The sequence below is a fragment of the Eumetopias jubatus genome, unplaced genomic scaffold (genome assembly GCF_037043125.1).
Source record: "Eumetopias jubatus isolate StellerSeaLion01/CBP00866 unplaced genomic scaffold, mEumJub1_p1.0 scaffold_2, whole genome shotgun sequence".
NCBI classification, from domain to species: domain Eukaryota; kingdom Metazoa; phylum Chordata; class Mammalia; order Carnivora; family Otariidae; genus Eumetopias; species Eumetopias jubatus.
In genome coordinates this window covers 161792621-161820042 of record NW_028274808.1, presented here as the reverse complement: position 1 = coordinate 161820042, position 27422 = coordinate 161792621, and the positions used below count along the sequence as shown (strand labels likewise).

At 42.2% G+C, this 27422-nt stretch overlaps 1 protein-coding gene across 1 annotated transcript; it reads right to left on the bottom strand.

Moving 5' to 3' along the window:
• Positions 1-3172: 3172 nt before the first annotated feature.
• On the bottom strand, positions 3173-24838 carry LRRC66 (leucine rich repeat containing 66). The gene is made up of 4 exons (XM_028100510.2): positions 24346-24838; positions 12791-12960; positions 7415-7604; positions 3173-5364 (listed from the first exon to the last, which is right to left on the bottom strand). The coding sequence occupies exons 1-4, from the start codon at positions 24836-24838 to the stop codon at positions 3173-3175; spliced, it is 3045 nt and encodes a 1014-aa protein (XP_027956311.2).
• Positions 24839-27422: the final 2584 nt, after the last annotated feature.

Below are 27422 nucleotides of genomic sequence, written 5' to 3'. Positions count from 1 at the left end.
GAAGATTTCAAAGCTGGAGTCACAGAAATGAAACATACCAGCAATTAAGTGGTGGTGGAATTGAGAGCTCACCCCAGAAACGTGAACTGAGTGAGGAGACCAGAGTTTCCAAGACCACACCCTGGGAAACATAGCTATTCAATAGGTGAGCATAGAAAGAAGAGGTAGAAAGGAGCCCGAAGAAGAATGACCAGAGAGGTGGAAGAATCAGAAGAAAGCGTATGCTGGATATTCTCCATCTGCCCCTCCAACTCTGCGTTCTTCCCTTCTTCATCCTGCTTTGTGACCCCTGTGGACTGCATCTACTGGCTCACTGGCTCTCTCGCTCTCTGGCTTCTAGAGGTCAGTGGCTGGGAGGCACTGACAGAGAAGGGAGGGCCAGAAGAGAGAGAGAGAGAAGCTGGGTGATTCCTCCTGCTGGATTCTGGATTGTTAGTGGCTCTGTTCTTCTACCCAAGTCCACACTCCTGTTGTGCATGCATAGCTGAGGTTCTTTCGTTTCTGCAGACCTAAGGGTGGGAAAGGTGGTCCTCCTGTTGCTAAGTCCTTAGGTCCCTCATCTTCCTTTGCTGGTTCACCTTAATCCCATCTAGAGCTTTTCAAACAGTTCCTTCATTAACCTCTGTCCAGTCATTCCTGTTTCTTGCCATCTGCATCCTGTTGGGATCCTCACCTTTACAGAGTTCTAGCACAAAGCCACAGAATGAGTTTCGAGGTGGGGGTGGTCTCCAGCGTCAAATGCTGTGGAGACCTTGTTTGATGAAGGCTGAGGAGTCCATGGTATGTAGCAACTGGAGGGTGTTGTGGCCTCAACTGGCACAGGCTAAGGGAATGATGGGCTGGAGCCCGATGGCAGCGCACCAAGGAGTCAATGGAGAGGCGCTGACCATTCCTTTGAGGAGCCTAGCTATTTAAAGAGCAGAAGGTGATATTTTGAGGGAGGTGTAGGGTGGTGTTTTCTCCCTTTGATTTTTAAAACATTTTTAAAAAGATTTTATTTATTTATTTTAGAGACAGAGAGCATGAGTGGGGGGAGGGGCAGAGGGAGAGGGACAAGCAGACTCTGTGCTGAGCGTGGAGCCCGATGTGGGGCTCCATCCCAGGACCCTGAGATCACGACCTGAGCTGAAATCAAGAGTCGGATGGTTAACCACCTGAGCCACCCAGGCACCCCTCTTCCTTTTATTTTAATGTTGAAGGGACTTGGGCACTCTTTTAGCCAGTAGGAAGGAGCCACTAGACAGAGAAAGCTTGGAAGTGAAGGAATGGGAAACATGAATGGATCCATGCCCAGGACTGTAGCAGGAGCTGACCGGAAGGATTAAGCTTGACCACAGCAGAATGCCGACTTCTTAGCTCATAGCCAAGGAGTGAGTGTAGATGTGGACAGTAAATGTGTACTGCTGTGGGGTAGGGAAATGAGGGGGTTTCTTCCTGACAGCCTAAATTTTCTCAGTGAAAGTTCAAGGGCAAGGAAATTTCAAAATTGCAATTGTGAACAATGGGAGAAACTGATCAGGGACCAAAGAAGGTCTCAAAAGTTTGCTAAAATAAATGAATAAATGATTGGTCTAAATGATATAAACCAGAATGCAGCATGTGTGAAGTGATAATGTCATGAGATACAGTTGGAAAGGTAGGATGTATCTAGATTATGGAATTTGGTCTTTATATAGGCAATGGGGAGCATGAAAGTTTTCTGGGTTTTTGTTTGTTTGCTTATTTGTTTGTCTTTTTAGTAACCTCTACACCTAACGTGGGGCTTGAACTGACAGCCCTGAGATCAAGAGTTGCATGCGGGCGCCTGGGTGGCTCAGTTGGTTAAGCGACTGCCTTCGGCTCAGGTCATGATCCTGGAGTCCCGGGATCGAGTCCCACATCGGGCTCCCCGCTCAGTGGGGAGTCTGCTTCTCCCTCTGACCCTCTCCCCTCTCATGCTCTATCTCATTCTCTCTCTCAAATAAATAAATAAAATCTTAAAAAAAAAAAAAAAAAAGAGTTGCATGCTCTACCGACTGAGCCAGCCAGCCACCTGCACTGAAGGTTTCTGATTAGTGGAGAGATGAAGAGAACATAAGACTTTTGGGGGGGGGGTGAGTGGGGGCAAGGAGAAGTACTAAAGGTTACAAAGAGGCCTTAAAATAATCTAGGAGCTAGATAAGGATGTGCCTTATTTGGGGGTTGAGAGTAGAGATGACAAAGTTAAGAGCCACTGAGGAGCTAGATCCTATGAGACTAGTGGTGATGCCAGCAGGTGGATTGGGGGATGGTTAGTTCCTTTCCCCAAATTCAATCCCCTCCCATCTTAATCCACCCTAAATATACACTCTGAGCAAAAGCAGGGTGCTTTCTGTGCAAACGCCGGTTTGACATGAACTGCCTAGCCCCATCCAGATTGCCACACTGAAATGTCTCCTTGCATAGACATACACGAACTTCCACGGCACAGAGGTTAGAAGTTACTCAGATACAGGAACTACAAGACAAAGAGTTGGAGATAAGACAGCAATTTCAGTTGGCTTTTCTGGGTGGATGTCATGATACTGTTGATCAAGAAAGATCACATTTGTGAAGGAAAATGATGAATTTTAGGTCCCGGGATGATCTATGTGGATTTGGGCCATTGGGGTTGAGAATGTGAGTCTGGAGCTTGGGAGGGAGGCTGGGCCTCGTGGCGCCGATGCAGGTGCGGTCTGTATGGGGCTGATGGTGAAGTGGCGGGGCCCAGGGAGAGCGGTGCCTAAGAAAGACCGGGAACAGCTCTTTGAGGAATGCTCTCTGAGAGGGCAGGCAGAGGTGGACAAGGGGTGTCAGGAAGGAAAAGGAGAAAATGCCAGAAAAACAGGAGGATACACAGAAGAACACAGCTCCTGACAGCCCAGATTGGAGAGTCCCGCCCAGGAAGGGCTAACTGAGGATAATGGCATGGTAGCTTTTCCTTTTTACAAACAATACCACGTCTCTTCTTGAAGACTGACTTCTAATTTACAGTTCGGTCTACAAAATGGTCCCCCTTTTAACATCACTTATGAGCAAATATTTAGAGTTGCTGTGAATCCCCTAACCTTGTAGTTTCACAGTCACTGTCCAGAAAGCTGTGCCGTCCTGTGTGGAATTTGTTTAAAGAAAATCTGTTCAGCGGTTCTAAGGGCTTCAATCTGAACTCAAAATGTTACTTGAATTCCCTTTGATTTTCAAGTTCTACATCGTAGTAGAGCAGGTCCTCATACAGCAAGCCAGCTCCCAACAGGTGGCCCTGGGTCTCCATTTGAATATTTTCTAACTGCAACAGGTTCTCTTCTGAGTATTTACCCCAATCTCTGCCATTGAAGGGCTCCTGCATTCCTGGTGAACTGGTTTCACTTGGGAGCTCTTGTAATAATGGCACCTGGCTTCTGGAACGGCTTTCAGCACAACCCCCCTCTCCTCTTTCACACTGAAGAGCCGTTTCATCGCTACAGGATTGTAACAATTGTGTGCGGCTTCTAACCTTTCTGGAATCCGAGTCCTCAAGAGTGCATACCAACCCCTCATTCGCATCAGTGTCCGTTAGGTGGGGATTCATGTTGCCCCCTTCCGAATTTTGTTGTGAGGGTGCTAAGTTTTCACCGGCAGTGATCTTGAGAGGAACATCATTTTGAGCTGTGTTTATTTCCTGAAGGCAAGGTTCATATTTACAAATGTCTGAATCTCTTTCATGACAGTCGCTCTCGTCAGGATCTGAGGGAACTTCAGCGGACCATGGTGGTGTTTGTGGTACAACATCTACATTTAAATCTAAGTCTCCAAGTGAGTGAAGCCACTCTACGGCCTCAGATTGGAGAGCTCTGGCATAATCACAGACGACCGTGCCTGGGGTCTCATCCCTGGAGGGACTGCTACTGCCCAGAGACCCAGGCAGGGTCAGTGGACCCTCAGATGTGTCAGTGTTAGAGGCACCTTCCAGATGAGTCTCACACAAGCCTGAGTCTGGACCAGAAATGAGAGGGTTTTCAAAACAGTCCTCCTGATTCTCACCCTTCTCCAGAATCTTCTGGCAGGGGATATAGTCCTCAGGGTCCTCTAATGATGTAACATTGTCCTTCCTCACCCCTGAGTCCTCATCCTCTGGGGGCTTGCTGGGTCTGTGGCTCTTCTCACCATGTGCCTCTTCTTCGGTCACATTTCTTGCATCCTCTGAACTTACTGAACTTAGAGTAAATAAAGACCCTTCATCAGAATCAGAATCATAGCTGCTGTCCAATGGGTACTGAGGGTCAGAAGGAGCATGTTTCTGCCCTGGTTCCACGTCACTGAGTGGGACCGCACCATGGGAGGCGGGAAGCCCTTCCTCAGCACTGGCCCCCTGGAGCCCTCGCTGCTGTGTGTCCAGTAAATTCAGGTAAGTGCCCACTTGCGTTTCCTTGGAAAACTCCGAAGGTAACCACTCATTCTCTCCAGCCCCCTGTGCTTTCGTATGCATTTGCATTTTAGAGATAGAAGCTGCCATTTCTCCCGAGAGCGGTGTGTTTAACTCACTCGAGTCACTGTGAATTGAGCCAGAGACAGTCTGCAATCTGCCAGCTCGCACAGGGGCACCCGCTGAATGCACACTGGGAGAACCTTCCTGGGCCAGAGTTGCATAATTTACTTCCCCGAGAGCATCTTCCCTGCGGATGTGATCCTGCCCTGCTGGAATTTGTTGGTTATGACCAGCATTCGGCTGTCCTTGGAGAATGGAATGGGCTGCGCTGTCACTCAGAAGTACGTACTCCTTCCCACCTCCTGGCCCTCTGCTCTCCCCACACGGTCCCCTGCTCTGCTGCCTGCCAGGCTCCCTTCCGCCCTCTCCTAGAGGGCCGTCGGGGATGACAGCAGCGCAGGGGCTGGCGGGCCCTGGGAGGGGCTGATCTGTTCTCGGGTGCTGGGCGTTCCCTGCAGCTTCAATGTCACCACAGAAGCCCTTGTTTGAGTACGCGTTATCTGCGTTGTCCGAGCTGGGCCTTTTGCGTGCGCATCTCTGGTGCCACAGTCTGTCAATGAAAGGCCTGGCGAAAGCCCCCAGGCAGAAAGCCACGAAGAACGTGATGAACACGGCCAGGCAGACGGCCAGGGCGAGGTCCTGGGAAGTGTCTCCCTGTCTGCCAGCTGTGGGCACATCCCTGGGGCTCCTAGCCCCTCTGGGCAGCCTGCGCGGCCTCTCACTGGCCGGGGAGTCCGCGGGGCCCTTCCTCCGCGCCGTGCCAGGGTGCTCAAACCAGCCTGCCTGGGGCCTTTTGGCTTGGCCAGGCGGGAAGCTTTTCACAGGCTTTGCAGGATGGTGAGGAAGGTGGGTCTCCCTGGAAATTTCGCTTTGGAGGGTCCACTGGTCTGCCTTCTCGTTCCCTGGAAGCAGGGTGGGGGGAAACACACAGTGAGTGGACACGGAAGTAAGGCTCTGTGGGTCCTCCTCAGTCCTTACCTGGCTATGTCTCAGGTGTACATTGCATGACAGTAAGCAGCTTTCCTGGCTGATCAATTGGTTGTAACCAGTAGTATGTCTCCGGCCACGTGTGCTTTTACACCTTTTACACCTGGCGGTCAGGCTTCCGCCTGCTACTTAGAGACCTGGGAGGCTGTCCGTTTCTTAGGCTTCTTGCCTGATTGCTGCTCATGGGAGGAAAGAAGACAGACGGGGACAGCTATACCACTTCTCCTTCCTCTGACTCCTCCACCTACTGCACATTTTGGAGAACATTCCATCAGCCACCTGCACAACCTGCCTTGGCTCTGCCTATGTGCACGATATCAATTTCTCACTGTGCCCCAGGGCTGGCAAACAGAAACATTCAGGTTTCTCACTGGCTCCTGACATCCTGCCTTCCATACCCAGAATGCCAGTTGTGGTTTTTACAGAGGAATGAAACAGGGCGGCTGACATTAAGACCTCTGTGATCCCGGCGCCTGGGTGGCTCAGGCGGTGAGCATCCGACTCTTGGTTTGGCTCAGGTCATGATCTCACGGGTGGGGAAATCCAGCCCCCAGTGGGGCTCCACACTCAGTGGGGAATCTGCTGGAAGTTTCTCCCCTTATGCCCCTCCGCCCACTCGCTTTCTCTCTCTGTCAAATAAATAAATAAATCTTTAAAATTCATAGATTTCAGGGCGCCTGGGTGGCTCAGTCGTTAAGCGTCTGCCTTGGGCTCAGGTCATGATCCCAGGGTCCTGGGATCGAGCCCCGTATCGGGCTCCCTGCTCCGTGGGAAGCCTGCTTCTCCCCCCCCGCACTCCCCCTGCTTGCGTTCCCTCTCTCGCTGTGCTTCTCTCTGTCAAATAAATAAATAAAATCTTTTAAAAAATTAAATAAAATTCATAGATTTCTTCTAAACCTAGTAAGCATGGCCATTTTCTACTTTAGTGACAGTCATGAACAGAACAGAGTCCAGGACTCATTACAAAAAACCTTACCTCCCCCCCACCCCCCACCCCTGCCCCCATACCCAGTGAGGAGTTTGAGATTTAGCCAAGATAGTTAATGGCAAAAAAAGTTTTCCAGAATGTTCAACTCTAGTAACATAGTCTAGCATTTTGGTAGAATGTCAGGGAACCAATCAAAGTATACTTTTGAAATATATGTGTTTTTTTTGTGTGTATATATATACATAAACATATGCATATATAAACATATATAAACATATATATACACACATTCATATATATATATACACACATACATATAATATATATAACAGGATTATACTTTCATAGGGTTAGCAAGCATTTTATTTTATTTTAATTCCAGCATAGTTAACATATGGTGTTATTTTCAGAGGCAAACACTTTAATCATGTTTTACGTTTTAAAAGTTTCTTTGATCAGTTATTTGTTAAGAATTGGGATTGGGGCGCCTGGGCGGCTCTGCTGGTTAAGCGTTTGACTTGAGCTCCGGTCATGATCTTGGGGGCCTGGGATCAGCTCAAGTTGTGATCTTGGGGTCCTGGGAATCTGCTCGAGCCCCACCCCCACCTCAGGCTCCGGGCTCTGCAGGGAGTCTGCTTCTTCCCCTCCATCTGCCCCTCCCCCTGCTCCTATGCGTGCCCTTGCTCACACTCTCTCTCAAATAAGTAAAAATCTTAAAAAAAAAAAAAAGAATTGGGATAAAAATGTGACATTTGGGGGCTTTTCTCTCCCTGTGAAATTACTGTTTTTGACCAAATCCAATTGTTTCTGAGCAATTTGAACTAGGTTTCTTTGACCATGTGAAGAAAATCATCCATGAACTGAGGGAAACAGGTACCAGTGATTATTCTGTGACACAGCCCGAGGCTGACTTAATCCCTAATCAACACTCTTGCTTTCAAGGGGACTGTCATGGTTTCCAATGAGACTAAATTTTTCATGGGTTTTTCTCAGTTCAGCTGGAACCACTTCAGAGAGATGAGATGCCACTGACTTACCTACAGACTTACTGCAGATGACATTCCATGTTTTCCTCCAGGATTCAGAAATGACCTTTTGGAAGGCTGCCACGCTATAATCACACTGCCATTGGTTATCAGCCAAGTCCACCTCCAGATGGGGAAGCTCCAGAGCAATGACCATCATGGGTAGGATGGTGGTCAGAACATTGTTGCTGAGGTCTACCACCTGTTTGAGAAGAAACAAGTTGAGGGCAGTCTGTGAATCAAGACATTTAGAGACAAAATAAATACTAGTTACAGGTATTGTTTACATTGCTAGGGAGGCAGTACAAATTTAGCCCTGATTTGAGAGTTAGAGAATACTGGGTTTAAATTTCTGCTCTGCCCCCTAACAACTCTGTGAGCCTCAGCAAACTGTTCACTTTTTAGGAGGCTCCCTCCTAGGGTTGTTGTAAGGGTCAGATGTATGTGAAAGCTTTAAGTATGGTGCCTATATTAGATGCCCAGTCCTTTCCCCTCCCTTCTTTCCTATGAGTTGTAATTTGTGCTCAGACAAAACTGAAACTCCCGGTGGTTATCAAGGTCTAGAATTAGATACCAGGTTGAGAATTTCTGGAAGCACTGTGATCTTGAAAGTGACCAAAGATACGGGGCCATGAGAACATAGAACACAGAAGAATTGTGGTTGACCAGAAGTAGCAAAGAGAGATCTTTTGCATCAACAATTATCTCAAGGGTGGTAGTACGTTTCCCTGCATCCATGGCCACCTGGTATATACAAGATGACTCATTTTTCTAGTCTAATCAGAAACGAAGACGAACCTGGGGACCAAAAAGGCTTCAGTGGCTCTAGAAACATAGAGCAGGATCTGTGGAAGTTGGATATGGCCGTGACATGATTCAGCAGGAAAGGCAGTTGGGTGTAGCTCTTGCTACCATCCATTTGCAGAGTGCTGCTATGTACCAGTCATTCTACTGGGTGCTTCAACCTTCTCCTCCTTTTCACAGAGGAGGGAACTGGGCTAGGTCACACAGTACATACCACAAAGCCCCTAGTACCAGGGCCTGGTACACAGCGGGTCCTCAGTAAATAATGGAGAAAGGAATGAATGAACGGAGTGGCCAAGTTGAGATCTGATCTAGCTCCACAGCTGTGTGCTTTCCACTGGAACAGGCTCTCTTGGAGCCTCGGCTCCCACTGCCCGGGACGGAAGGGCTGGGTGGAGGAGGCCTGCAGCAGGAGGCGGCAGGGGTGGGGGGTCGTGGGGCTTAGGGAGGGGCAGGTTGGTAGTTAGAAGAACAGAAAATCATAAAAGAGAAAATGTAAACCTTGCTGGAAGGGGGAAAAAAAAAAAGGAAAAGAAAATTGGACCATGAATGAAAGCCAGAGACGATGAATGTTATCCAGGTCAATGGTTTTATAAACATCAGGGAAAAAACAGCATTGGCATCCTGGGTTATATAAATTCCTAAGAAGAAGTGATTCAAACAATCAAATAGCACCATGACCAAGACCACTACGTGTAGAATCAGAATTCTCCCTGAACTTAGGTAGTGAGGGTGACCTTTCCAGTGCTGAGTAACCAAGCAGTCTTGACTCCCAAAGGAAGGTTGCTGAAAACAGGAAGGAGGAGACTTGGGGGCTCGGGGTAGAAAGAACCACTTCGCTTGGTCAGGCCTTTCCTGTGATCAATAGCTTTCTTATGTACCCCTCCTCAGCAACATAGTGGAATACTCCGAAGTGCTTCGGGTAGTTATTTTCCTTTTAGTGCACATCTGTATTTTCTTCATCCCAGAATCTTATTATATTACAAATTACGGAACTGAAAACAAAACTGGATCAAGGACAGAAAACTAATAAAATGATTAAGGAGGAATAATTTCCAAGGAAAGATTAAAGCAGAACAGTCTAATTTGCCTAAAGAAAAAGCCATCCACCATCATTTGAAAGGGGTGTACACTATAGAAAGATTGGAAGAGGCAACTAATGTTGCTACACAAGTCATCGCATCTAAGAAGAATGGGAAAGATTAAGAAAAGAAATGCTAATTTGAAATGCCAGTGAAACTTACTTCGTTCCATTTAAACATGAGGATGAATTTATGCTTTGAAAACTCTATCTGGCTTCTGAAGATTCCCACATGGGAAGACACATAGCATAGTGCAAGTACTAGATGCATCTCCCGAAAAAGAAAAAACCAACATCTATTTTGATATTCAGCTTTCTGGTACCAAATAGTTCCATCAAGTTCCAAAACCAGTTTTTAGAGTTATTGGCAAACATGTAGAAGGGATAATGGAGGAGAAATTGTATGATTCTGGGCAGTTCAGGTGAAGCGAGAATTAGATGATTTCAAACATTCTTCAGGCTAAATGTTTTATGCTAAAAACACTTTTAGTTTGCCTGTAGCATCTCTTACCTGTGAGCTACAGAACACTTAACGAAGAACAGTAAAAATACAAGGGAAATAACAGACATAGGGCAATCGCAAACACAAATACACCTATGATCACTATACAGTATACTAAATGAGGTTCCCAGGCAATCCAACAACTCATTTGTGGGGAGCTGGGGAGCACTGCCAAGTTAAGCAGGCTTTCTCATCTGCTCTGATAATTACTGCGGCAAAGATGCTCCCCAATGGTCCTGCCTTCTGGTATTCACGCCCTTGAGGAATGTCCTCCCCTGGAGCACAGGCAGGGCCTATGACTTGGTTCTAAGCAATCAAATATGGCAAAAGCAATGTGATGTCACTCCCCTGATGACATTATATTAGCTTGTAATGTTTTTCTTGCTAGCAGGCTCTCCTTCAGGCTCTAAAGCAAGCCGCCATGCTGTGAACTGCCCTATGGAGAGGCCCATGTGGCACAGGACTGAGGCTGACAGCCAGTAAGGAACCAGTAAGGAACTGAGCCCTCAGTCCCACAGCCCACAAGGACCTGAGTCTTGTCAACAACCACGTACGCTTGGCAGTGGGTCCATCTCCAGCTGGGCCTTAAGGGGAGTCTCCAACCGTGGCCAACACCTTAACTGCAGCCTCTTGAAATACCCTTAGCAAAGGACCCAGGGCCTTGCCGGGCTTCCTGACCCCCCAAATCATGAGATAATATGTGTGTAGTTTTAGACTGCTAAATTAGTAGTTATTTGTGATATACCTATTCATGATCATCATCCATTTATTCATTCCTTTGTTCAGCAAGTGTTTTTAAGTATGTGTTATGAATTAAACATATGCTAAGCACTAGAAAACAAAATAGATTATGATGTACATCCTCAAAGAGATTGGGGGGATATAGGCATTAACAATTAACCATACCTAAAGCTAAATAATTTCAGTTGTGATAAATGCAAAGAGGAAAAAACATAGCACATTATAAGTGTATATAAAAGGGCAATGAATTCAATCTGGAGGCCCCAGGAAGGTTTGCTTGAGGAAGTGACATTGGAAAGATTCAGAAGAATTAGTTTTCCCAGGCAAAGGATCAGCACGGGATCCTTCAGCCTTGGTGTGAAGACAGAAACGGAGTGCAGTGAACAAGGGAGAGTGGTTTGCCATGAGGCTGGAGAGCTGGGCAGGGGCCAGGCCCTTGTTGGGAAAGCTCAGAAGGATTTTTAACAAGAAGTGGCACAATCAGATATGTATGTTCAGAGGGTGGGATACTGTGGCCACTTTAGAATTTCTACATGCAGTTTACATTTATAAAGACCTTGCCAGGACGCCTGGGTGGCTCAGTCGGTTAAGCGTCTGCCTTCGGCTCAGGTCACGATCCCAGGGTCCTGGGATTGAGTCCCGCATCGGGCTCCCTGCTCACCGGGAGGCCTGTTTCTCCCTCTCCCGCTCCCCCTGCTTGTGTTCCCTCTCTCGCTGTGTCTCTCTCTGTCAAATAAATAAATAAAATCTTAAAAAAAAATAAAGACCTTGCTATATTCCAAGTACTATTCGAAGCACTTTATATGCATTAAAACATTTAATTCTCACAAACTTCTATGAGAAAGGAATGAAGTTACCTTCATTTGTCAGATGAGAAAACTGAGGCACAGAGAGATGTGCTGACTTGCCCAAGATCATGTGGCCGCAAAGTGGCAGAGCCAACCCAGGCTGCTGAGCCCAGAGCCCACCCACCTTACCACGGCCTCACTTTCCTCCCTTCGATAGAGGAGGGCCTTGGGGGCCCTGGCTGACAGGTGGCAGTTGGAAATTCATCTCCCACCTATACTTGAAGAACGCTTTTCTTAAACCTGGGGAAAATCAGCTGTCTATGTTGATGCTGTCTAATATGATGGCCCTTAAATGTGACTCGTCCCATTGGGATGTGGGTTTGAAGTCTTAGCATGAAAAACAACGTAAAATTTCTCATTAATAATTTGTATATTGGTTACCTGGGTAAAAGATAATATCTGGGTATACTGGGTTAAAAAATACATTACTAAACGAAATTCACCTTTTTTTTTTTACTTTTTGAATCTAGTTACTAGAGCGTCTAAAATCGCCTATGTGGCTCGCAGCTGGTTTCTACTGAATGATGCGGGCCTGTCTGAAGAGTGAGGGACTGTGGTGGAGGATATGGGACTGAATCTGTCCCTAAGACCTAGCCAGATGTCCCGCTAGATGTCCCCACGGGAAGCCCCCTGGCCTTTCTAAAGGAGCACTGCGGGGAGACTGTAAATTATCCCCCAGAGAAGAGTGGGGAAGGTGGAGGAAAGTGCTTGGGGCAGGGGCTGAAGCGGCCAAGCCCGGAGCAGGGCTCTGGGGGGCCCGGGGAGCGGGGGGTTCCTTCCCTTCACAGCTGTCAGCATTAGTGAGATTAACTGCAAGGCGCCTGAGAGACAGGGGTCCGAGATGGGTCCGATGTTTGTTCAGAGCAGTATATGGTACGTGGTAAGTACTCTACAAGTATGGGCTGTTATTATGATCATTTTTATTATTTAGGGCCCCGTTTGGGTTTGGAAGCAACAGTGTCGCAGGCCTTCAGAGCCCCATATCGTCCCAGGCTGCTCAGCATTGCCTGGGGTGGCTCAGAGGGGCCTCCTCAAGTGCTCCAGATCGCACAAGACCCCAGGGACCTGTGACCCACCTTGCAGCTCAGGGCGGGAGCCTCAATTATAACCCAGATTGAATTTCCTGCCAACTGGTAAGTGGAAACTTGGAGTTGGGTTTAATTTGATTTAGAAAAATAGTGTGCCAATTCTTGCGGTTGAGTATTATGTTCGAGTAAAATTCATGTCCATTACTGAGGCGTTTGAGTTCTGAGGCAAGAGAGAGACTTCAATTTTAGCAGAGCCTTAAAATAGAGTTTTTGACTAATAGCCCGTACTCCTGGGTGTGGAGAAACTCTTCCATAGAAATATTCTTCTAATGCAATGGCCCGGATGTCTGCATATTTTAAATACTCTAAAAGTCACTTTATAACCTGTAACTTCTTGAGGTCCTTGAAGGCTTCTGGATGAATCCTGAATATCTTGTTGCTCTTTAAGTAGAGGTTTTCCAGCCGCAGGCAGTGTCTAAGGTCAGACAAACCGATCTGCGCTATCCTGTTGAAGGACAGATCCAGACTCTGTAATGACTTCAGTTTCCACAGTCCTGTTAAAATGAAAAAGCACGTTAAAATACACACGGGTGATATTTACTGTTGGTTATCAAGGTCAAACAGTGGAGGCACCCTGCCGGGGCTGTCCGTGCAGGACAGGCTGAACGGCGGAGGCTACGGGGATCTGCGCACGACCCACCGCGCAGGAAGGAAAAGGTTCTGTTGCAGACGTTCTTGGGAAAAAAAAGAGCCACATGCAAACAGATAACTATGTTCTGAGCCAGCGGAGGAAAAAGGCCGGGAGGGAGCTGAACAGAGCGATCAGTAGTAGTAACACTCCAGAGTTCTTGTTGATCCTGTAACATTTCTAGGCACTCGCTTATTTTTCAGAGGTAATAAGTTGTAGCGAGGTTTTGTTTTCTGACAAAAAGAATCTAATTGGGTCTTGGTCTCCAGCTTTGTATTTCACTTGATTCCAGAGAGTAACCAGGAGGCCCATTTGGCACAGAACATAAAGGCTGGGAAGGAGGTGCCAGTCATAGCAGACTTCCAAATCTGATTTCCCATATGAGTCTCATAAGGATGCCCTGCATTTTCATATTTCCCTTCTGCTCTGTTCTCACATATAGCTTGTGTCTCTCTCTCTCTCTTTTAAGATTTTATTTATTTGAAAGAGAGCAAGAGAGAGCACGAGCAGGGGGGAGGGTCAGAGGGAGAGGAAGACTCCCGCTGAGCAGGGAGCCTGAAGTGGGGCTTGATCCCAGGACCCTGAGATCATGACTTGAGCTGAAGGCAGATGCTTAACCGACTGAGCCACCCAGGCTCCCCCTACATGTAGTTTGTGTCTTTAACCAACTACTACTTAGCAGATCAGGTTGGTTCAATTCCAGAAGGGTTTATTCCTTGTCTACTGTCTGCAAGATGCTCATTATCAGACTGATTATGCAGAGATGATGACTTAATGTAAATAGCTGTACCTCAATGTTATCTTATGTGCCCATCAGCTGTACAGATTAAGTAAGAGATCATTAGGACAACTCAATCAAAACATTATGAGCCAGGCACTTCGTGCTGAGGACAGAGCATAGCATCCTTGTGTCTGAGTGAGTGATAAGACATACACACAAGAAAAAGTTACTAGTTATACAAGACGTTACACCCCCACCATCCTACTATAAAATTAACTGTTGTTTGCCTGTCAGCCTCTCCATCAGATGATTAGTCCCTTCAGGGAGGAATTCATATTTTTGTTAACTCTTACAATGCCTGGAATATAATATGTATCCAATAAGCCAGAGGTCACAGTGTTTGACCCGCACAGAGATTTAAAAATTATTGAGCTAACAATAAAGATTCAGCACAAAAATTCGCATTTCTAGCTTCTCTTGAAAAATTAAAGTTCCAGTGGCACAAGATAATGCTTTGTGAGAGCTGAATGAGGGCTGTGTGCTTTAGCTGGGGCAGGCACTTACAGAGGAAGATGGTTTCTCTGTACTCATGCCTCTATCAAAAACAGGAAAACAAGGGACAGACCAAGAAGCTGCATGTTTAAAAAAAAAAAATGGGAGAGAACCAAGGCTGATACTCAGCTGGCATAGGCTAGTAAGAAATATTTCCATATTGGTTTGTAAATAACCATTGCTGGGCCCTTGTGGGCTGCCCCACGGCCCTAGAAACCCAGTGGGAAAGCCCAGGTTATAGGCCAGTTGTTAAATATTTTGAATATAACCCCTAGAGAAAACATGTTTCTTCATGGAGTGAAGACTATTCCTATAAATTTTAATATGCAAACATATGGGTCTGTGAGAAAAAACTGCAGCAGAAGACAACAATATAGAAGAAGCTATAGTTTCCTTAACATCGTCATGGCACTTGCCTGGCCTACATATGGCTGTGAGCTCATAGTTCCTGTAATATCTTGCTGCTTAATTGAATGGAACACGGACCCTAGGAGTTCAGTGGAGGGAAGAAATCATTTTTTTTTTAAGATTTTATTTATTTGAGAGAGAGAGAATGAGAGATAGAGAGCACAAGAGGGAAGAGGGTCAGAGGGAGAAGCAGACTCCCCGCTGTGCGGGGAGCCCGATGCGGGACCCGATCCCGGGACTCCAGGATCATGACCTGAGCCGAAGGCAGTCGCTTAACCAAGGGAGCCACCCAGGCGCCCGGGAAGAAATCATTTTAAAACTCCTGTTTAATTGTATACTCTCTTTATGCTCTAAGCACTTCACAAACATCTCCTCTTAATCCTCACAAAGCCCTGGGTGTTGTTACCATCTTGTAATTGACAAAACCTAGGCGCAGTGAAGTTAGGAACTTGCCCCATGTCAGAGTAGGTGGAGCTGTGGAGCTGGGATTGAAACTTGGGGATCTCTCAACCATTTTGTTTAACCATGAACATTTCATACAAAACAAACAAAAAGGGCAAAAATAGTAACATGTATTGTAGGACTCACAATATATATGTAGAGGTCAAGTGTATGACAAAACTTGCACAAACACCAGGAGAAGAGAGGTGGAAGAATATTGTTGTTAAGTTTCAGGTATTATGGGCAAGTAGTATAACACCAAATAAAGATGTTAGGATGTATACTGGAAATCCCAAAGTAACCACTAAAACAACACAACAACAGCAAAGAATTATGGCTAGTAAGCCTACAAAGGAGATAAAGAGGATTAATTTTAAAGATACACAGTTAATGCAAAAAAAGGCAGAAAAAGATAAAAGGGGGAACAAAGAACAGAAGGAACAAATAGAAAAAATATCAAGATGATAGGTAGAAATAATAGTTTAAAAACACCGAATAAAAGGCAAAGATTCCAAGTTTGGATAAAAATTCGAGTCAACGATATAATTCCTACAAGAAACCTACTTTAAATATAGAAACATGAGTAGGATACATGTAAAAGGATAGAAAAAATAGTCTTTTCTACAAATGGTGTTGGAATAATTGCATATCTTTAAAACTTTTATAAGTTATGCATACCATGTACAAAAAATTAACTCAAACTATTTTAAAACTATCATAAACCTAAATGTAAAACCTAAATTTAAACCTAAATATAAATAAATCATAAACCTGTAATATAAAATGTAAAAAAGTAAAGTTATAAAACTTCTAGAAGAAAACATAGGAGAAAAATCTTTGTGACTTTGGATTAGGCAAAGATTTCTTAGATATGACACCAAAACACAATTTATAAACTAACAAAGTGATGAACTGTACTTAACAAAAATTTAAAATTCTGCTCTTTGAAAGATATTGTTAAAATAAAAAAAAAATACTCAAGCCACAGACTGGGAGAAAATATTTACAAGTCATATATCTGTGAAAAGTTTTGTATCCAGAAGATATAAAGAACACTCAAAACTCAATAATTAAAAAAAATTAGAAATTGGCCAAAGATTTATATACATCATCAGAGACATACAGATGGCAAATAAACACACAGAAAGATAATTCAATATTAGTCATTAGGGAAATCCAAACTAAAACCACAATGATATACCACTATACATCTATTGGTATGGCTAAAATTAAAAAGATGGCCCATATCTGGTATGCGTAAGGATGTAGGACAACTGAAATTCTTACACAATGCTGGTGGGAATTTAAAATGGTACAACCACTGCACACAACACTGGTGATTTCTTCAAAAGTTAAACATCTACTTGACATACAACTCAGCCATTCTCCGCCTAGGTTTTTTACCCAAGAGAAATGAAAGCATATATCACCACAAAGACTTTGTTTCATTCTTCTTTTAATGTTGACAGGAACAGTAGCAATGATCCCTCTTTCATCTCTGATACTGACAATTTGTGTCTTCTTATTTTTTTTCTTGGTTTGGCTAGAGGATTATCAGTTTTATTTTTTTTTTCAAAGAAACACCTTTTGGTTTTGTTGATTTTATCTACTGTTTTCGCTGTTTTAAATTTCAATTATTACTGCTGCAATTTCTATTATTTCTTTTCTTCTGCTTGCTTTAGGCATACATTGCTCTTACTTCTTTAATTTCCCAAGGTGGAAACTTATATTATTGATTTTAGACTTCTCTTCCAGTGGATGCTTTTAATGCTATACATTTCCCTCGAACTGCTGCTTTTGCCACATCCCACAAATTTTGATAAATTGTATTTTCATTTTCACTTAGCTTAAAATATTTTCAAATCCCTCTTGAGACTTCTTCTGTGACACATGTGTTATCTAGAAATGTGTTGTTTAATTTCCAGAGATTTGAGGGGTTTGCTGCTTTCTGTTGCTGATTTCCAGTTTAATTCCATTGTAATCTGAGAACATACTTTGCATGATTTGTTTGTTACTCAAGTTTGTTAAGGTGTGTTCTATGGCCCAGAATGTGGTCTGTCTTGGTAAATGTTTCATGTAAGCTTGAAAAAAATGTGTATTCTACTGTTGTTGGAGGGAGTATCCCATACATGCCAATTATATCAAGTTGATTGATAGTAATATTCAAGTCAACTACATCTTTGTTGATTACCTGCCTGCTTAATCTATCAATTGACAGGGGAGTGGTGGAAGTTTCCAATGATAGTGGATTTTTCTAATTCTCTTTTCAGTTGTCAGTTTTTCCTCACGTTTTGACACTCTACTGTCAGGTGCATTCACATTTAAAATTATTAGGTTTTCTTCAAGAATTGGTCCCTTTATCCTCTTTATATAGTGCTTTATTTATCCCTGATAGTTTCCTTGTTCTAAAGTCTCCTTTGTCTGAAATTAATATAGTCACTCCACTTTTCTTTTGACTAGTGTTTATCTAAATGGTTTATCTTTCTTTTTTTTTAAGATTTCGTTTATTTATTTGATAGAGAGGGAGAGCGAGAACACAAGCAGGGAGAGCAGCAGAGGAAGAGGGAGAAGCAGGCTCTTCACCAAGCAGGGAGCCCGATGCGGGGCTTGATCCCAGGATCCTGGGATCATGACCTGAGCCGAAGGCAGACCCTTACTGAACCACCCAGGCGCCCTTAATGGTTTATCTTTCTCCATCCCTTTAGCTAGCAGCTTTTTTAACAACAGCCAAAAAAGACAGCCTAAGTGTCCTCCACTAACAGGAAAACACATATCCATACAATGAATTCTGGCAATGAAAAGGAATGAACTTTTAATACATACAACACCATGGATGAATCTCAAAATAATTACGCTGAATGCAAGGAGCTATACCAAAAATGAAAGTACATATCATATGATTGCATGAATATAAAATTATGGAAAATACAAACAAATCTATAGTGTCAGAAAGGACATCAGTGGTTACTCGGACAGAAGGGAGAGGATGGGTGGGAAAGATAAATTGTAAGGGGCATGAGGAACTTTTGGGGGTGCAGATAGTTCATTATCTTGATAGTAGTGATGGTCTCATGGGTCAGTGTGGTTCAGTGAGTCAAAGGACAGATCAAAGAGTGCTCAGAAGACAGAGGAGAAGGGGCCTCCAACAATGTACAGACTTACGGAAGTCTGAGCAGTAACAACAGAATTGTTGATGGGCACTTTGAACTTAAGAAAGAGAATGGAAATCACCTACAGGTACCCACTGTACCTCAAATCACAGACGTGACCATCACAGCAAAGACTGGGATGGTGGGGAACACAATTAGAGACTCAGGATGGTGAAAGGCACTAGAGGGGAACTGACATTTTTGAGCACCAGTTACGTACCATATGCTGTGAGAAATGTTTCACATGTATCATCACTCTCTGTGTTAAAAGTTTTTACAAATACCGGGACGCCTGGGTGGCCCAGTCGGTTAAGCGGCTGCCTGCGGCCCAGGTCATGATCCCAGGGTTCTGGGATCGAGTCCCACATTGGGCTCCTTGCTCAGCAGGGAGCCTGCTTCTCCCTTTCTCTCCCTCTGCTTGTGCTCTCTCTGTCAAATAAATAAAATTAAAAAAAAAAAAGTTTTTACAAATACCATCTCTAACCCTCATATCCTCCCTGTATACACCATCATCCTCAGTTAAAAATAAGAACCAGGCAGGTTTTTATAGGTTAAGTGTCTTGTTTAAGGTCAATTAACAGGTAGAGTAATACAAGAAATATAAGAGTATAGAAGAAGAGTATAAGAGTTAATAAGAAGGATGGGACCAGAACACCCTAAGCATGAGGCGGGAGGGGTGGGGACTTTGAAGGCAGAGAGTTATAAGGATAACCCCTTATTCGACTCCCTTCATAATATCAAGCTAAGATTCCCCAAGAAGAAGGTAAACTTCTGCAGATGGGAATTAAGACTGTTAAGTGCAGTTACAACTCCTACATGAAAAATTTCCATCTACTTCCAATTTTAGAGAGTTAAGGTTTAATTGTATTAAGAGAACTGGTGGGGTCCTATAAATGACATTGTTTGTTTAGGGTCTCCCAGGAGAGAGTTGGGAGATTTGAGTAAACTCTTCCACAGTACTTGGCTGCATTTCTCAATGGGGGAAATGTGTTCTTTTAAAAATTTTGCATGGTGAATCAATGTTTAGGGGGGTACTCAGGTGAACAAAAGAAGTTGGGAGGGGCATTCATGGCCGAGGCATGGACATCAGAGGGTAGGTTCCATGTTTCAAGAGAGGGGAGTTGAACACTGGGAGGAAAATATGGAGGCACTTTTATGGAGAAGGAATTATTTATTGAACTGCTTTCTGATGATCACATAAGCCACGGGAAGCAGGAATCTGATCAGCTTTTGCATTTAGGTAGCCAGAGGCATTTTATTATTTCCAAGAAATTGTCTCAGTGTCTATTAGAAGAAAGGCCATAGAGGGTACGCCCAGACACTAAATTGCCTACGAATGTTCCTTTGGACTATGAACTTCCTAAATACTCTCCGAAAGCGATAACCTGATAACACAAAAAAATGATATTCAGGGGGTTACGGTTTCAAGTTCAAAGAGTATTAAGAATTGGAAGAGTCTGGAATGGTCCTAGATATTTTATTCATAAGGTCAGCCCTCAACGTGGTCAGTTTTATATAGGTGAGCCAAAGACTTTGCCCTCTTAGCTTACTGACATACATTCATGTTGCTATTTTAGAACCTGACCTGGTTTTGAGAACATAGGTTATTGGTATTTCCATAATCCAATAGCAATCAGGAGGAAATATTTAATTCCCTAAAAATAAGTAAGAATATAACATATTTTTGTTTTTACCATACACTGTTTTTTTCGTCTTTTTTTTTTTTTCCTCCACCAGTTTCAAAAGTCGGGTATTATTTCATCTCATTTGTAACACATTTATCTCTTGGGTTTAACTGGAGATTGATCCCATTGTTTTAAATGTTTTAAAACTGATTTTTCTGTTATTAACACTGTACTCCAGAGATCTGGGAGAAAGGTGGACTCATCAGTAAGCTTAAATTCATAGCTAGCTAACTGTTTTGTAAATTGCATTGGCTGACACCTCCTCTGGGTGTTTTTCCCAACATGAAGCTTATTGGTGACATCAGAGCTGACTCTGAAGGTATGGGATCAGTTGACTCTGGATTAGTTAGTGTGAGCTTTCACTCTTACAAAGGTGGGCTTTCCTGAGTGAAAGCAACTTTTAGTTGCTTCTATAAGCTGTCAGCATTTGAAGACGTGAGACATGATTTATAAAAGTACACATGTGTTACAAGGCCAGTTGCTTGATTGCTACTTTGTGAGAATCTCTGATTTATTATTATTTTAAATGAGTGCAAGCACTTATATAAATAGGTAGACACAAATGATTCTCTGCTCATGAATTATAGTGGGCTAGGAGTTCCATCTACTGCAATAGTTATTTAACATTTTAAAAGATAACTTGAGATTTAGACAAAACCGAATTTATAATTTGTTTCTAAATAGAATGCTATCCTGAATTTGTGCCAAGAGAGTAAAAATAACTAATATTTGCAAAGTACTTTACAAGTATACAAAGTACTTTTCACATATTTTAATAGCTACCATTTATTATGCCAAATGCCATGTTACAGTAGGTTCTTGAAATACATTTTTCCTTTAATCCTCATAATTCTATGAGTAAATATTACATTACCAAGATGTTACCTTTTTAAAAAAATGTTTTTAAGTAAACTCTACCCCCAATGTGGAGCTCAAACTCACAACCCCAAGATCAAGAGCGGCAAGCTCTACCCACTGAGCCAGGCAGGCGCCCCCAGATGCTACCTTTAAACAGGCTTAGAACAAAGGAATCAAAGAACAAAGGGAAGGTCAGAAATAGAATGGTACTCCAGGCAGCACCTCCCCTTTACCAGCTTTTTCCCTCCAAAATGGGATTTCAAAGTCAGAGTGACTGAGCCACAGTCCCAGAATCATAGAATGGCAAAGGGACGTTACAGGGGGCTCAACTGAAATATGTGATGATTAGAGGAAAATAATTCAAATCACAAAATTCTATGGATAAAAGAACTCTGAATTATATCCAATTAGGTTCAGGGCTTCCATTGGCCTTCCATCATCAATTGGTTTCATTCATCTCTCTATGGTTTCATCTGCTAGAGTTCTAATAGAATTTCAGATACATGATTCGCTCATTTCACTTTTTATTCTCCTTTGTAAGTGTAACATTTTTCCTGATGTTTTCGGGAGGCAGAAGTTCAACTCCGAAAAGAAAGATGGGGTTGTATGTGCATTTTATAGGGGTGTTTGGTCCTTAAATGGAATTGTATTCCCTCTGACCTCCAATTAGCTCTGGGGAATTAATTCATCTGCCTTAAGGAGATATGTTAAGTGGCGGGATAATATTTTGATATATTAATCTTTTATCTCTATGTCTCTCTTTCCATTTCTCCCCATTCAACCGGAAAGTAGGCTCTGTGTTAATTACCCCAGGGGAGGCACAGTGCAAGGCAGAAAACAGAGGAGTCTACAAGTCTTTCTGGCTTTTGTTTTCCAAAGGCCTAAAACTTTAGAGGAAAGGAATTTCTGGATCTAGACAGAGGGTTTTGAAGAAACAAAAAAATGGGAAGAATTTTCTCCAAACTGAAAAAACTGAAAAGAAATGTTCTGCGGCTGGCAGGGGTAAGGGACACACACACACACACACACACACACACACACTTGTTAGGGCATACAATTTGGGGAAAAGCAGAGGAAAGCTCATGGAAGACTAATGTTAAGTACAAGTATCTCTACACCCCATCCCCAGCTGACCCTACTAGAACGGGGGCTCAGAATCAGAAGTTATGTTGAATTATAGACAACAGAAGGTTATATCTCTAGTACACCTGAATTTAGGGGTTGAAATTCACATCTACCATACTAGTTAAGAAATATGTTATATCATATGGATATGTGTAGCTATGATGATGATCATCAAAGAGTTATAGCAAACAAAATGGCAATAGTCTAAATGTTGTTTGATTAACCTGGTTATAACATATGTATATATAAAAGCTATTCAACTATTTAAAATATTATTTATGAGACTGCTTAATTATATAAAGATGTTCAAAATATACTGTGATATGAAAATATAAATTAGGAAATATTATGGAAAGTATCCAATTTGAAAGAAAAATATGTACATAGGCATGAGGAATAGACTTAAAGAATATATATAGTTGATCCTTGAACAACACAGGGTTGCGGGGTGCTGATCACCCACATAGTAAAAAATTTATGTGTAACTTTAGCTCCCCCAAAACTTAACTACTAAAAGCCTACTGCTGACTGGAAGCCTTACCTGTAACAGAAAGTCAATTAACAAATATGTTGTATGTTATATGTATTATATACTGTATTGCTACAACAAAGTAAACTAGAGAAAAGAAGATGTTATTAAGAAAATCGTAAGGAAGGGCGCCTGGGTGGGTCAGTTGGTTAAGCAACCGCCTTCGGCTCAGGTCATGATCCTGTAGTCCCGGGATCGAGTCCCACATCGGGCTCCCTGCTCAGCGGGGAGTCTGCTTCTCCCTCTGACCCTCCCCCCTCTCATGTGCTCTCTCTCTCTCTCAAATAAATAAATAAAATCTTAAAAAAAAAAGAAAATCGTAAGGAAGAGAAAATATATTTACAGTGCTCTATGATATTTATAAAAAGAAATCCATATATAAGTAGACCTGCACCATGGTCAACTGTATTACACGAAGGACTTATGTTTTTTCCTTTAGATTTTTCTTTAATTACTAATGTTCTACAAATAACAGGTTTTTAAAAATAAGAATAATACAGTAAAAATTACAAAATATGATGCAATTAGTTTATACTTTACACTGAAAATCCTGCACATTGCTTTTATGGAAAAGCTTAGGGAGAGAAGACTCCTTCCCTTCTCACACAATTCTGTTGATTTGATGACTGGGATAGTCATTCCTTCACCTGGCAGGCTATCAAAATGATGCTTAACACAAGACCAAAAGCTGGAGAAAAAGCAAAACAATAAAAATATGAAAGGAAAGAATGGAAAATAAGAAAAACTAAATATGTATAACTTAGGATGGAGAAAAAAAGACAATATCCTTACATTTTGTTTTTTAGCAGAATGTCTTATATAAAGTAAGTACTTAGCAAATAGCGGCCAAGATTAAAAACAAACAAGGAAAGGAAATTGTCTAGCACTCCTGAATACTAAAAAAGGTGAAGGGAGCTGTGGATTATGAATCTATTTTCTTAATAAAGTATTGGTGATTAGTTAAGGAGCTCCAACATGTAGATTACTGAATGCGGGAAGAGATGAGAATTAAACAACAGGAATATGTGAAGTATCCTATTAGAAACCAGGATAAAGAATTCTGATTTTGGGGCACCTGGGTGGCTCAGTCGTTAAGCGTCTGCCTTCGGCTCAGGTCATGATCCCAGGGTCCTGGGATCGAGCCCCCATCGGGCTCCCTGCTCAGCGGGAAGCCTGCTTCTCCCTCTCCCACTCCCCCTGCTTGTGTTCCCTCTCCCGTTGTGTCTCTCTGTCAAATAAATAAATAAAATCTTAAAAAAAAAAAGAAAAAAAAGAATTCTGATTTTGATTTGATAAGAAAGTTTACATACTGATCATACATTAGCATATTTCTAGTCTACATTTGGAGGACAACTAGACAAGCAGATGCAAAATGTATTCTAAGAAAACAAGTATTATAAATATGGCAATATAATTTGAATTGTGCTACACACTGAAAGTACATGAACTAGTTATTTCTTAGTGCTTTCTATATATAGTAGCAAATATCTGATAATCAAAGTAGGTAATTGGAAATCATGCATTATTATTTAGCACTTAAATACCTCCTTGTGTCTCTGACAAATCTATATTACATTAATGTAGATTATAGTAATGGAAGATTAAATTGCATTGGCTATGAATTCCACATATTATAACTTGAAATTTCACTAAGAAACTCATTTGTCCTGATAAAATTGCTTTACTTTCAGTGGTTTCCTCAAAACTGAAAACATGGAATTCTTACGGGCATAAAACATCTCCTTGTTTCTTGGTCTAGTCCGTCTTTTAAAATTGTACTTACCCTTGGGAATGTCGGCGAGTTTGTTTCTTTGAAGAATTAACAACTTTAGAAACGGAAGCCCATGCCTCCAGCTGCTTCTGCAGTGTTTCCCCCACGAGGACTTAGCACTGTGTAGATCCAATGTGATGGAGCGGAGGGAACTGTTGCTGAGGTTTAGTACTTCCAAAGCATGGAAGTGTGCAAGAGGGCTTAAGGTGATGTTCGGAATGCGATTGTTACTGAGGTCCAGATGTTTTGTATTCCAGTCTTTTCTCACGTGTGACTGTAAGAGAGCCCTAAGGAAACTGGCCCTTGTGTCCACTGTGGCTGCTGACTGGGGTCTGTCCACATGGATATCATCCTTTCCAGTAAAAGAACAATTTGTCAGAAGATACCCATTCCATTGGCACTCCGAACTGAATAAAAGACTGCTTTTTCTGGGTGGGTTTGTCATTGTTCCGGTAAAATAAAGGCCTATTAGCATTGTTAGGACTCTGAAATGTAGGTTTTTCATAATGCCTAGAGAAAGGAAAATGGACTTATTCAAAATAACGTATATGAAAATTAACAGCAAATTAGCAGAAAATTCAATTTTTAAAAAAATATTTTATTTGAGAGAGAGAGAGAGCAAGAGAGAGCATGGTGGTGGGGGGAGGAGAGGGAGAAGCAGTCTTCCCACGAACAGGGAACCTGAAATGGGGCTCAGTCCCAGAACCCTGGGATCATGACCTGAGCTGAAGGCAGACGCTTAACCTACTGAGGCACCCAGGCGCCCCACAGTTTTCAATTTAAGATTTAGGAAAATTATTTTGCCTTGATTGCCAATTTAAGTGCTTGTTTGATTTCTTAGAACTTGGGGCATTAAAATGTAGCTAAAAAATGTAAAGCTATGGGGCGCCTGAGTGGCTCAATTGGTTAAGTGTCTGCCTTACGCTTAGGTCCCCATCCTAGCCGGGAGTCTGCTTCTCCCTCTTCCTCTGCTCCACCCCCGCCCCACATGCTCGCTTTCTCTCTCTCTCTCAAATAAAGTCTTTAAAAAAAAATGGTAAAGCTATAGTATACAATTACATTTATGTCACATTTTAAAGAAACAACTCCCCTGATTTTTCAGAGAATACATACTCACTTGGGCCTCACCTCTGTGTCTGTTATTCCAGGAACACTCACTGTGCAATCTGCTTTGGATGGAAACCTACCAAGGTTAAAGACTTCTCTGTTTTCTTGCTGGTCCTTAGTACTGAGCAAAGTCTATTATGCTTATCTACAACCTGTTATCAGCTATGTGGTTTATTATGTGAGTGACCAGCCATCCAGTTACACTAAACTGTGAACGATATGAAGGGAAAGTTCAACTCACAAAAGGAGACTCTTGATTTTTTAAAATTAAATTTACATTTTTTGTGACTTTAAGTTGAAATACAACATAAACAAAATGGGTTATAAAAAGGATGTTCTGCATCAGCACCATGAAGATGTAATAAGATATATAAACATCAACTATCCTTTTCATCAAAGATTGAGAAGTTGAAAATTTTAAAATAAGAATCTACAATGGCTAAATGTATACACAGAAAATTTTAAAAGAAAATGGATAGTAAACTCCCCAGAAGACTGTCAGCTCCCAGAAGGGCTATGTTTTCCAAATATATATATTTCATATATTTCCAGATATATATATGGAAAATTTATAAAGAGTTCATTCACAAGACTCTTGCTTTTTTTAAATGATGACTAGAACTATATATTATATATTATATATCATATATATATTATATATGTTATTATATATATATATAATGCTTCCCCCTTCTCCTCATGTTTTATATTTTCAATAGTCTGCAGTCTGTCTATGCTGTTTGGATGAATAAATGCATGGAGTGAATGAAATTTAACATGTAACTTTTAAACTTTGGTTTTATACAAGGTCAATTCTCCTACATTTTGAAGGGCACCTAAATCCAGGTACACATGGCCATGAACTGTAGAGGTGCCCTGCAGCATGGAGGAGTGATTTATTTTTATAGTGTGCCTCTTACAAAATACCGGAAGTTGAATTAATTTGTACAGCCAGAAAGATATGTTTCTATATGCAAAGCTGCAATCATTGTAAATACAATCGTATATACCAAGTTAATGTAACAATATGAACAACCAAAAAATATAGTCATCATTCACAGGCACGTTACTTTGCAGTATTGAAGAGAAACGTATGATTGAAAAATACTTATGGGGGCATAAGTTAAAGATTTTCATTGACCTGCTTCTTTTTAAGTTAAGAGATTTATACATTAATAAATGAGTTCAAAAAAGCTAGATAAGGATAATTTTGTCTTAAAATGAAATACATTGATTTGTAAAGAAAAATTATGTATACTACAGACTTTTATGTACTAGGTAAAGAACCCCTAAGAACTCCAGAAAACTTTCTAAGGAAATTGGAAACAATTAGGTAAAATGTCAGTCTTTAAATGGACACATTCAAGCCTAAGTATGAGGAAGCAGTTAGAGATATCGGAGGTGTGTGTGTCAGAGTGAGAGAGAGAGGGAGAAGGCTGGAGAAAAAACAAAGTACAGCAGAAACCAAGGGCCATTCTTCTATAAAAGAGAAGTTAAAACAATAGGAAGAAAGCAGAAGGTATGTTAGATAAGATGTAGGAAGAACACCACAACAGTTAACAGTTTCTAAGGCATACCTTAGGTCCTTAGGCAGTTTTCAAATGGGTCTCTTTCTGGATCTAGCCAGGTGGGGATTTAGACCTGAGCCTTTGAGGCTCCACCCATCCACCCTTGGAGCCTGCCTGCCCTTGGCAAACCTTCACATTTTCATCTTCCAGGCTCTGGCCTCTTGCCACAGTGACAGTGTGCACATTCCCCTGGGACACGGAGGGAGGAGCCACTAGAGAGAGTCTGCAATGCACAGAAGGTAGGACTATCCAAACAGGAACTGTACAGCTTCGAGCTAGGACTTCCAGGATTCCAGACAGATTACATAAACACCAATGCATTTAGGTATTCTCAAGCTATAGTTAAATTCATCATGTTTGTATGATTATGTAGAAATCTGCTAGAATTTTAACCATTAAAAATTCAACAGCACA

Coding starts and splice junctions, on each gene's coding strand:
- LRRC66 (XM_028100510.2), bottom strand. CDS start 24,838: ATGAAAAACCTACATTTCAGAGTCCTAACAATGCTAATAGGCCTTTAT. Junction 12,961..24,345: donor ACTCGCCGACATTCCCAAGG/GTAAGTACAATT, acceptor TCATTTTAACAG/GACTGTGGAAACTGAAGTCA. Junction 5,365..7,414: donor CATCTGCAGTAAGTCTGTAG/GTAAGTCAGTGG, acceptor CCCTGCTTCCAG/GGAACGAGAAGGCAGACCAG.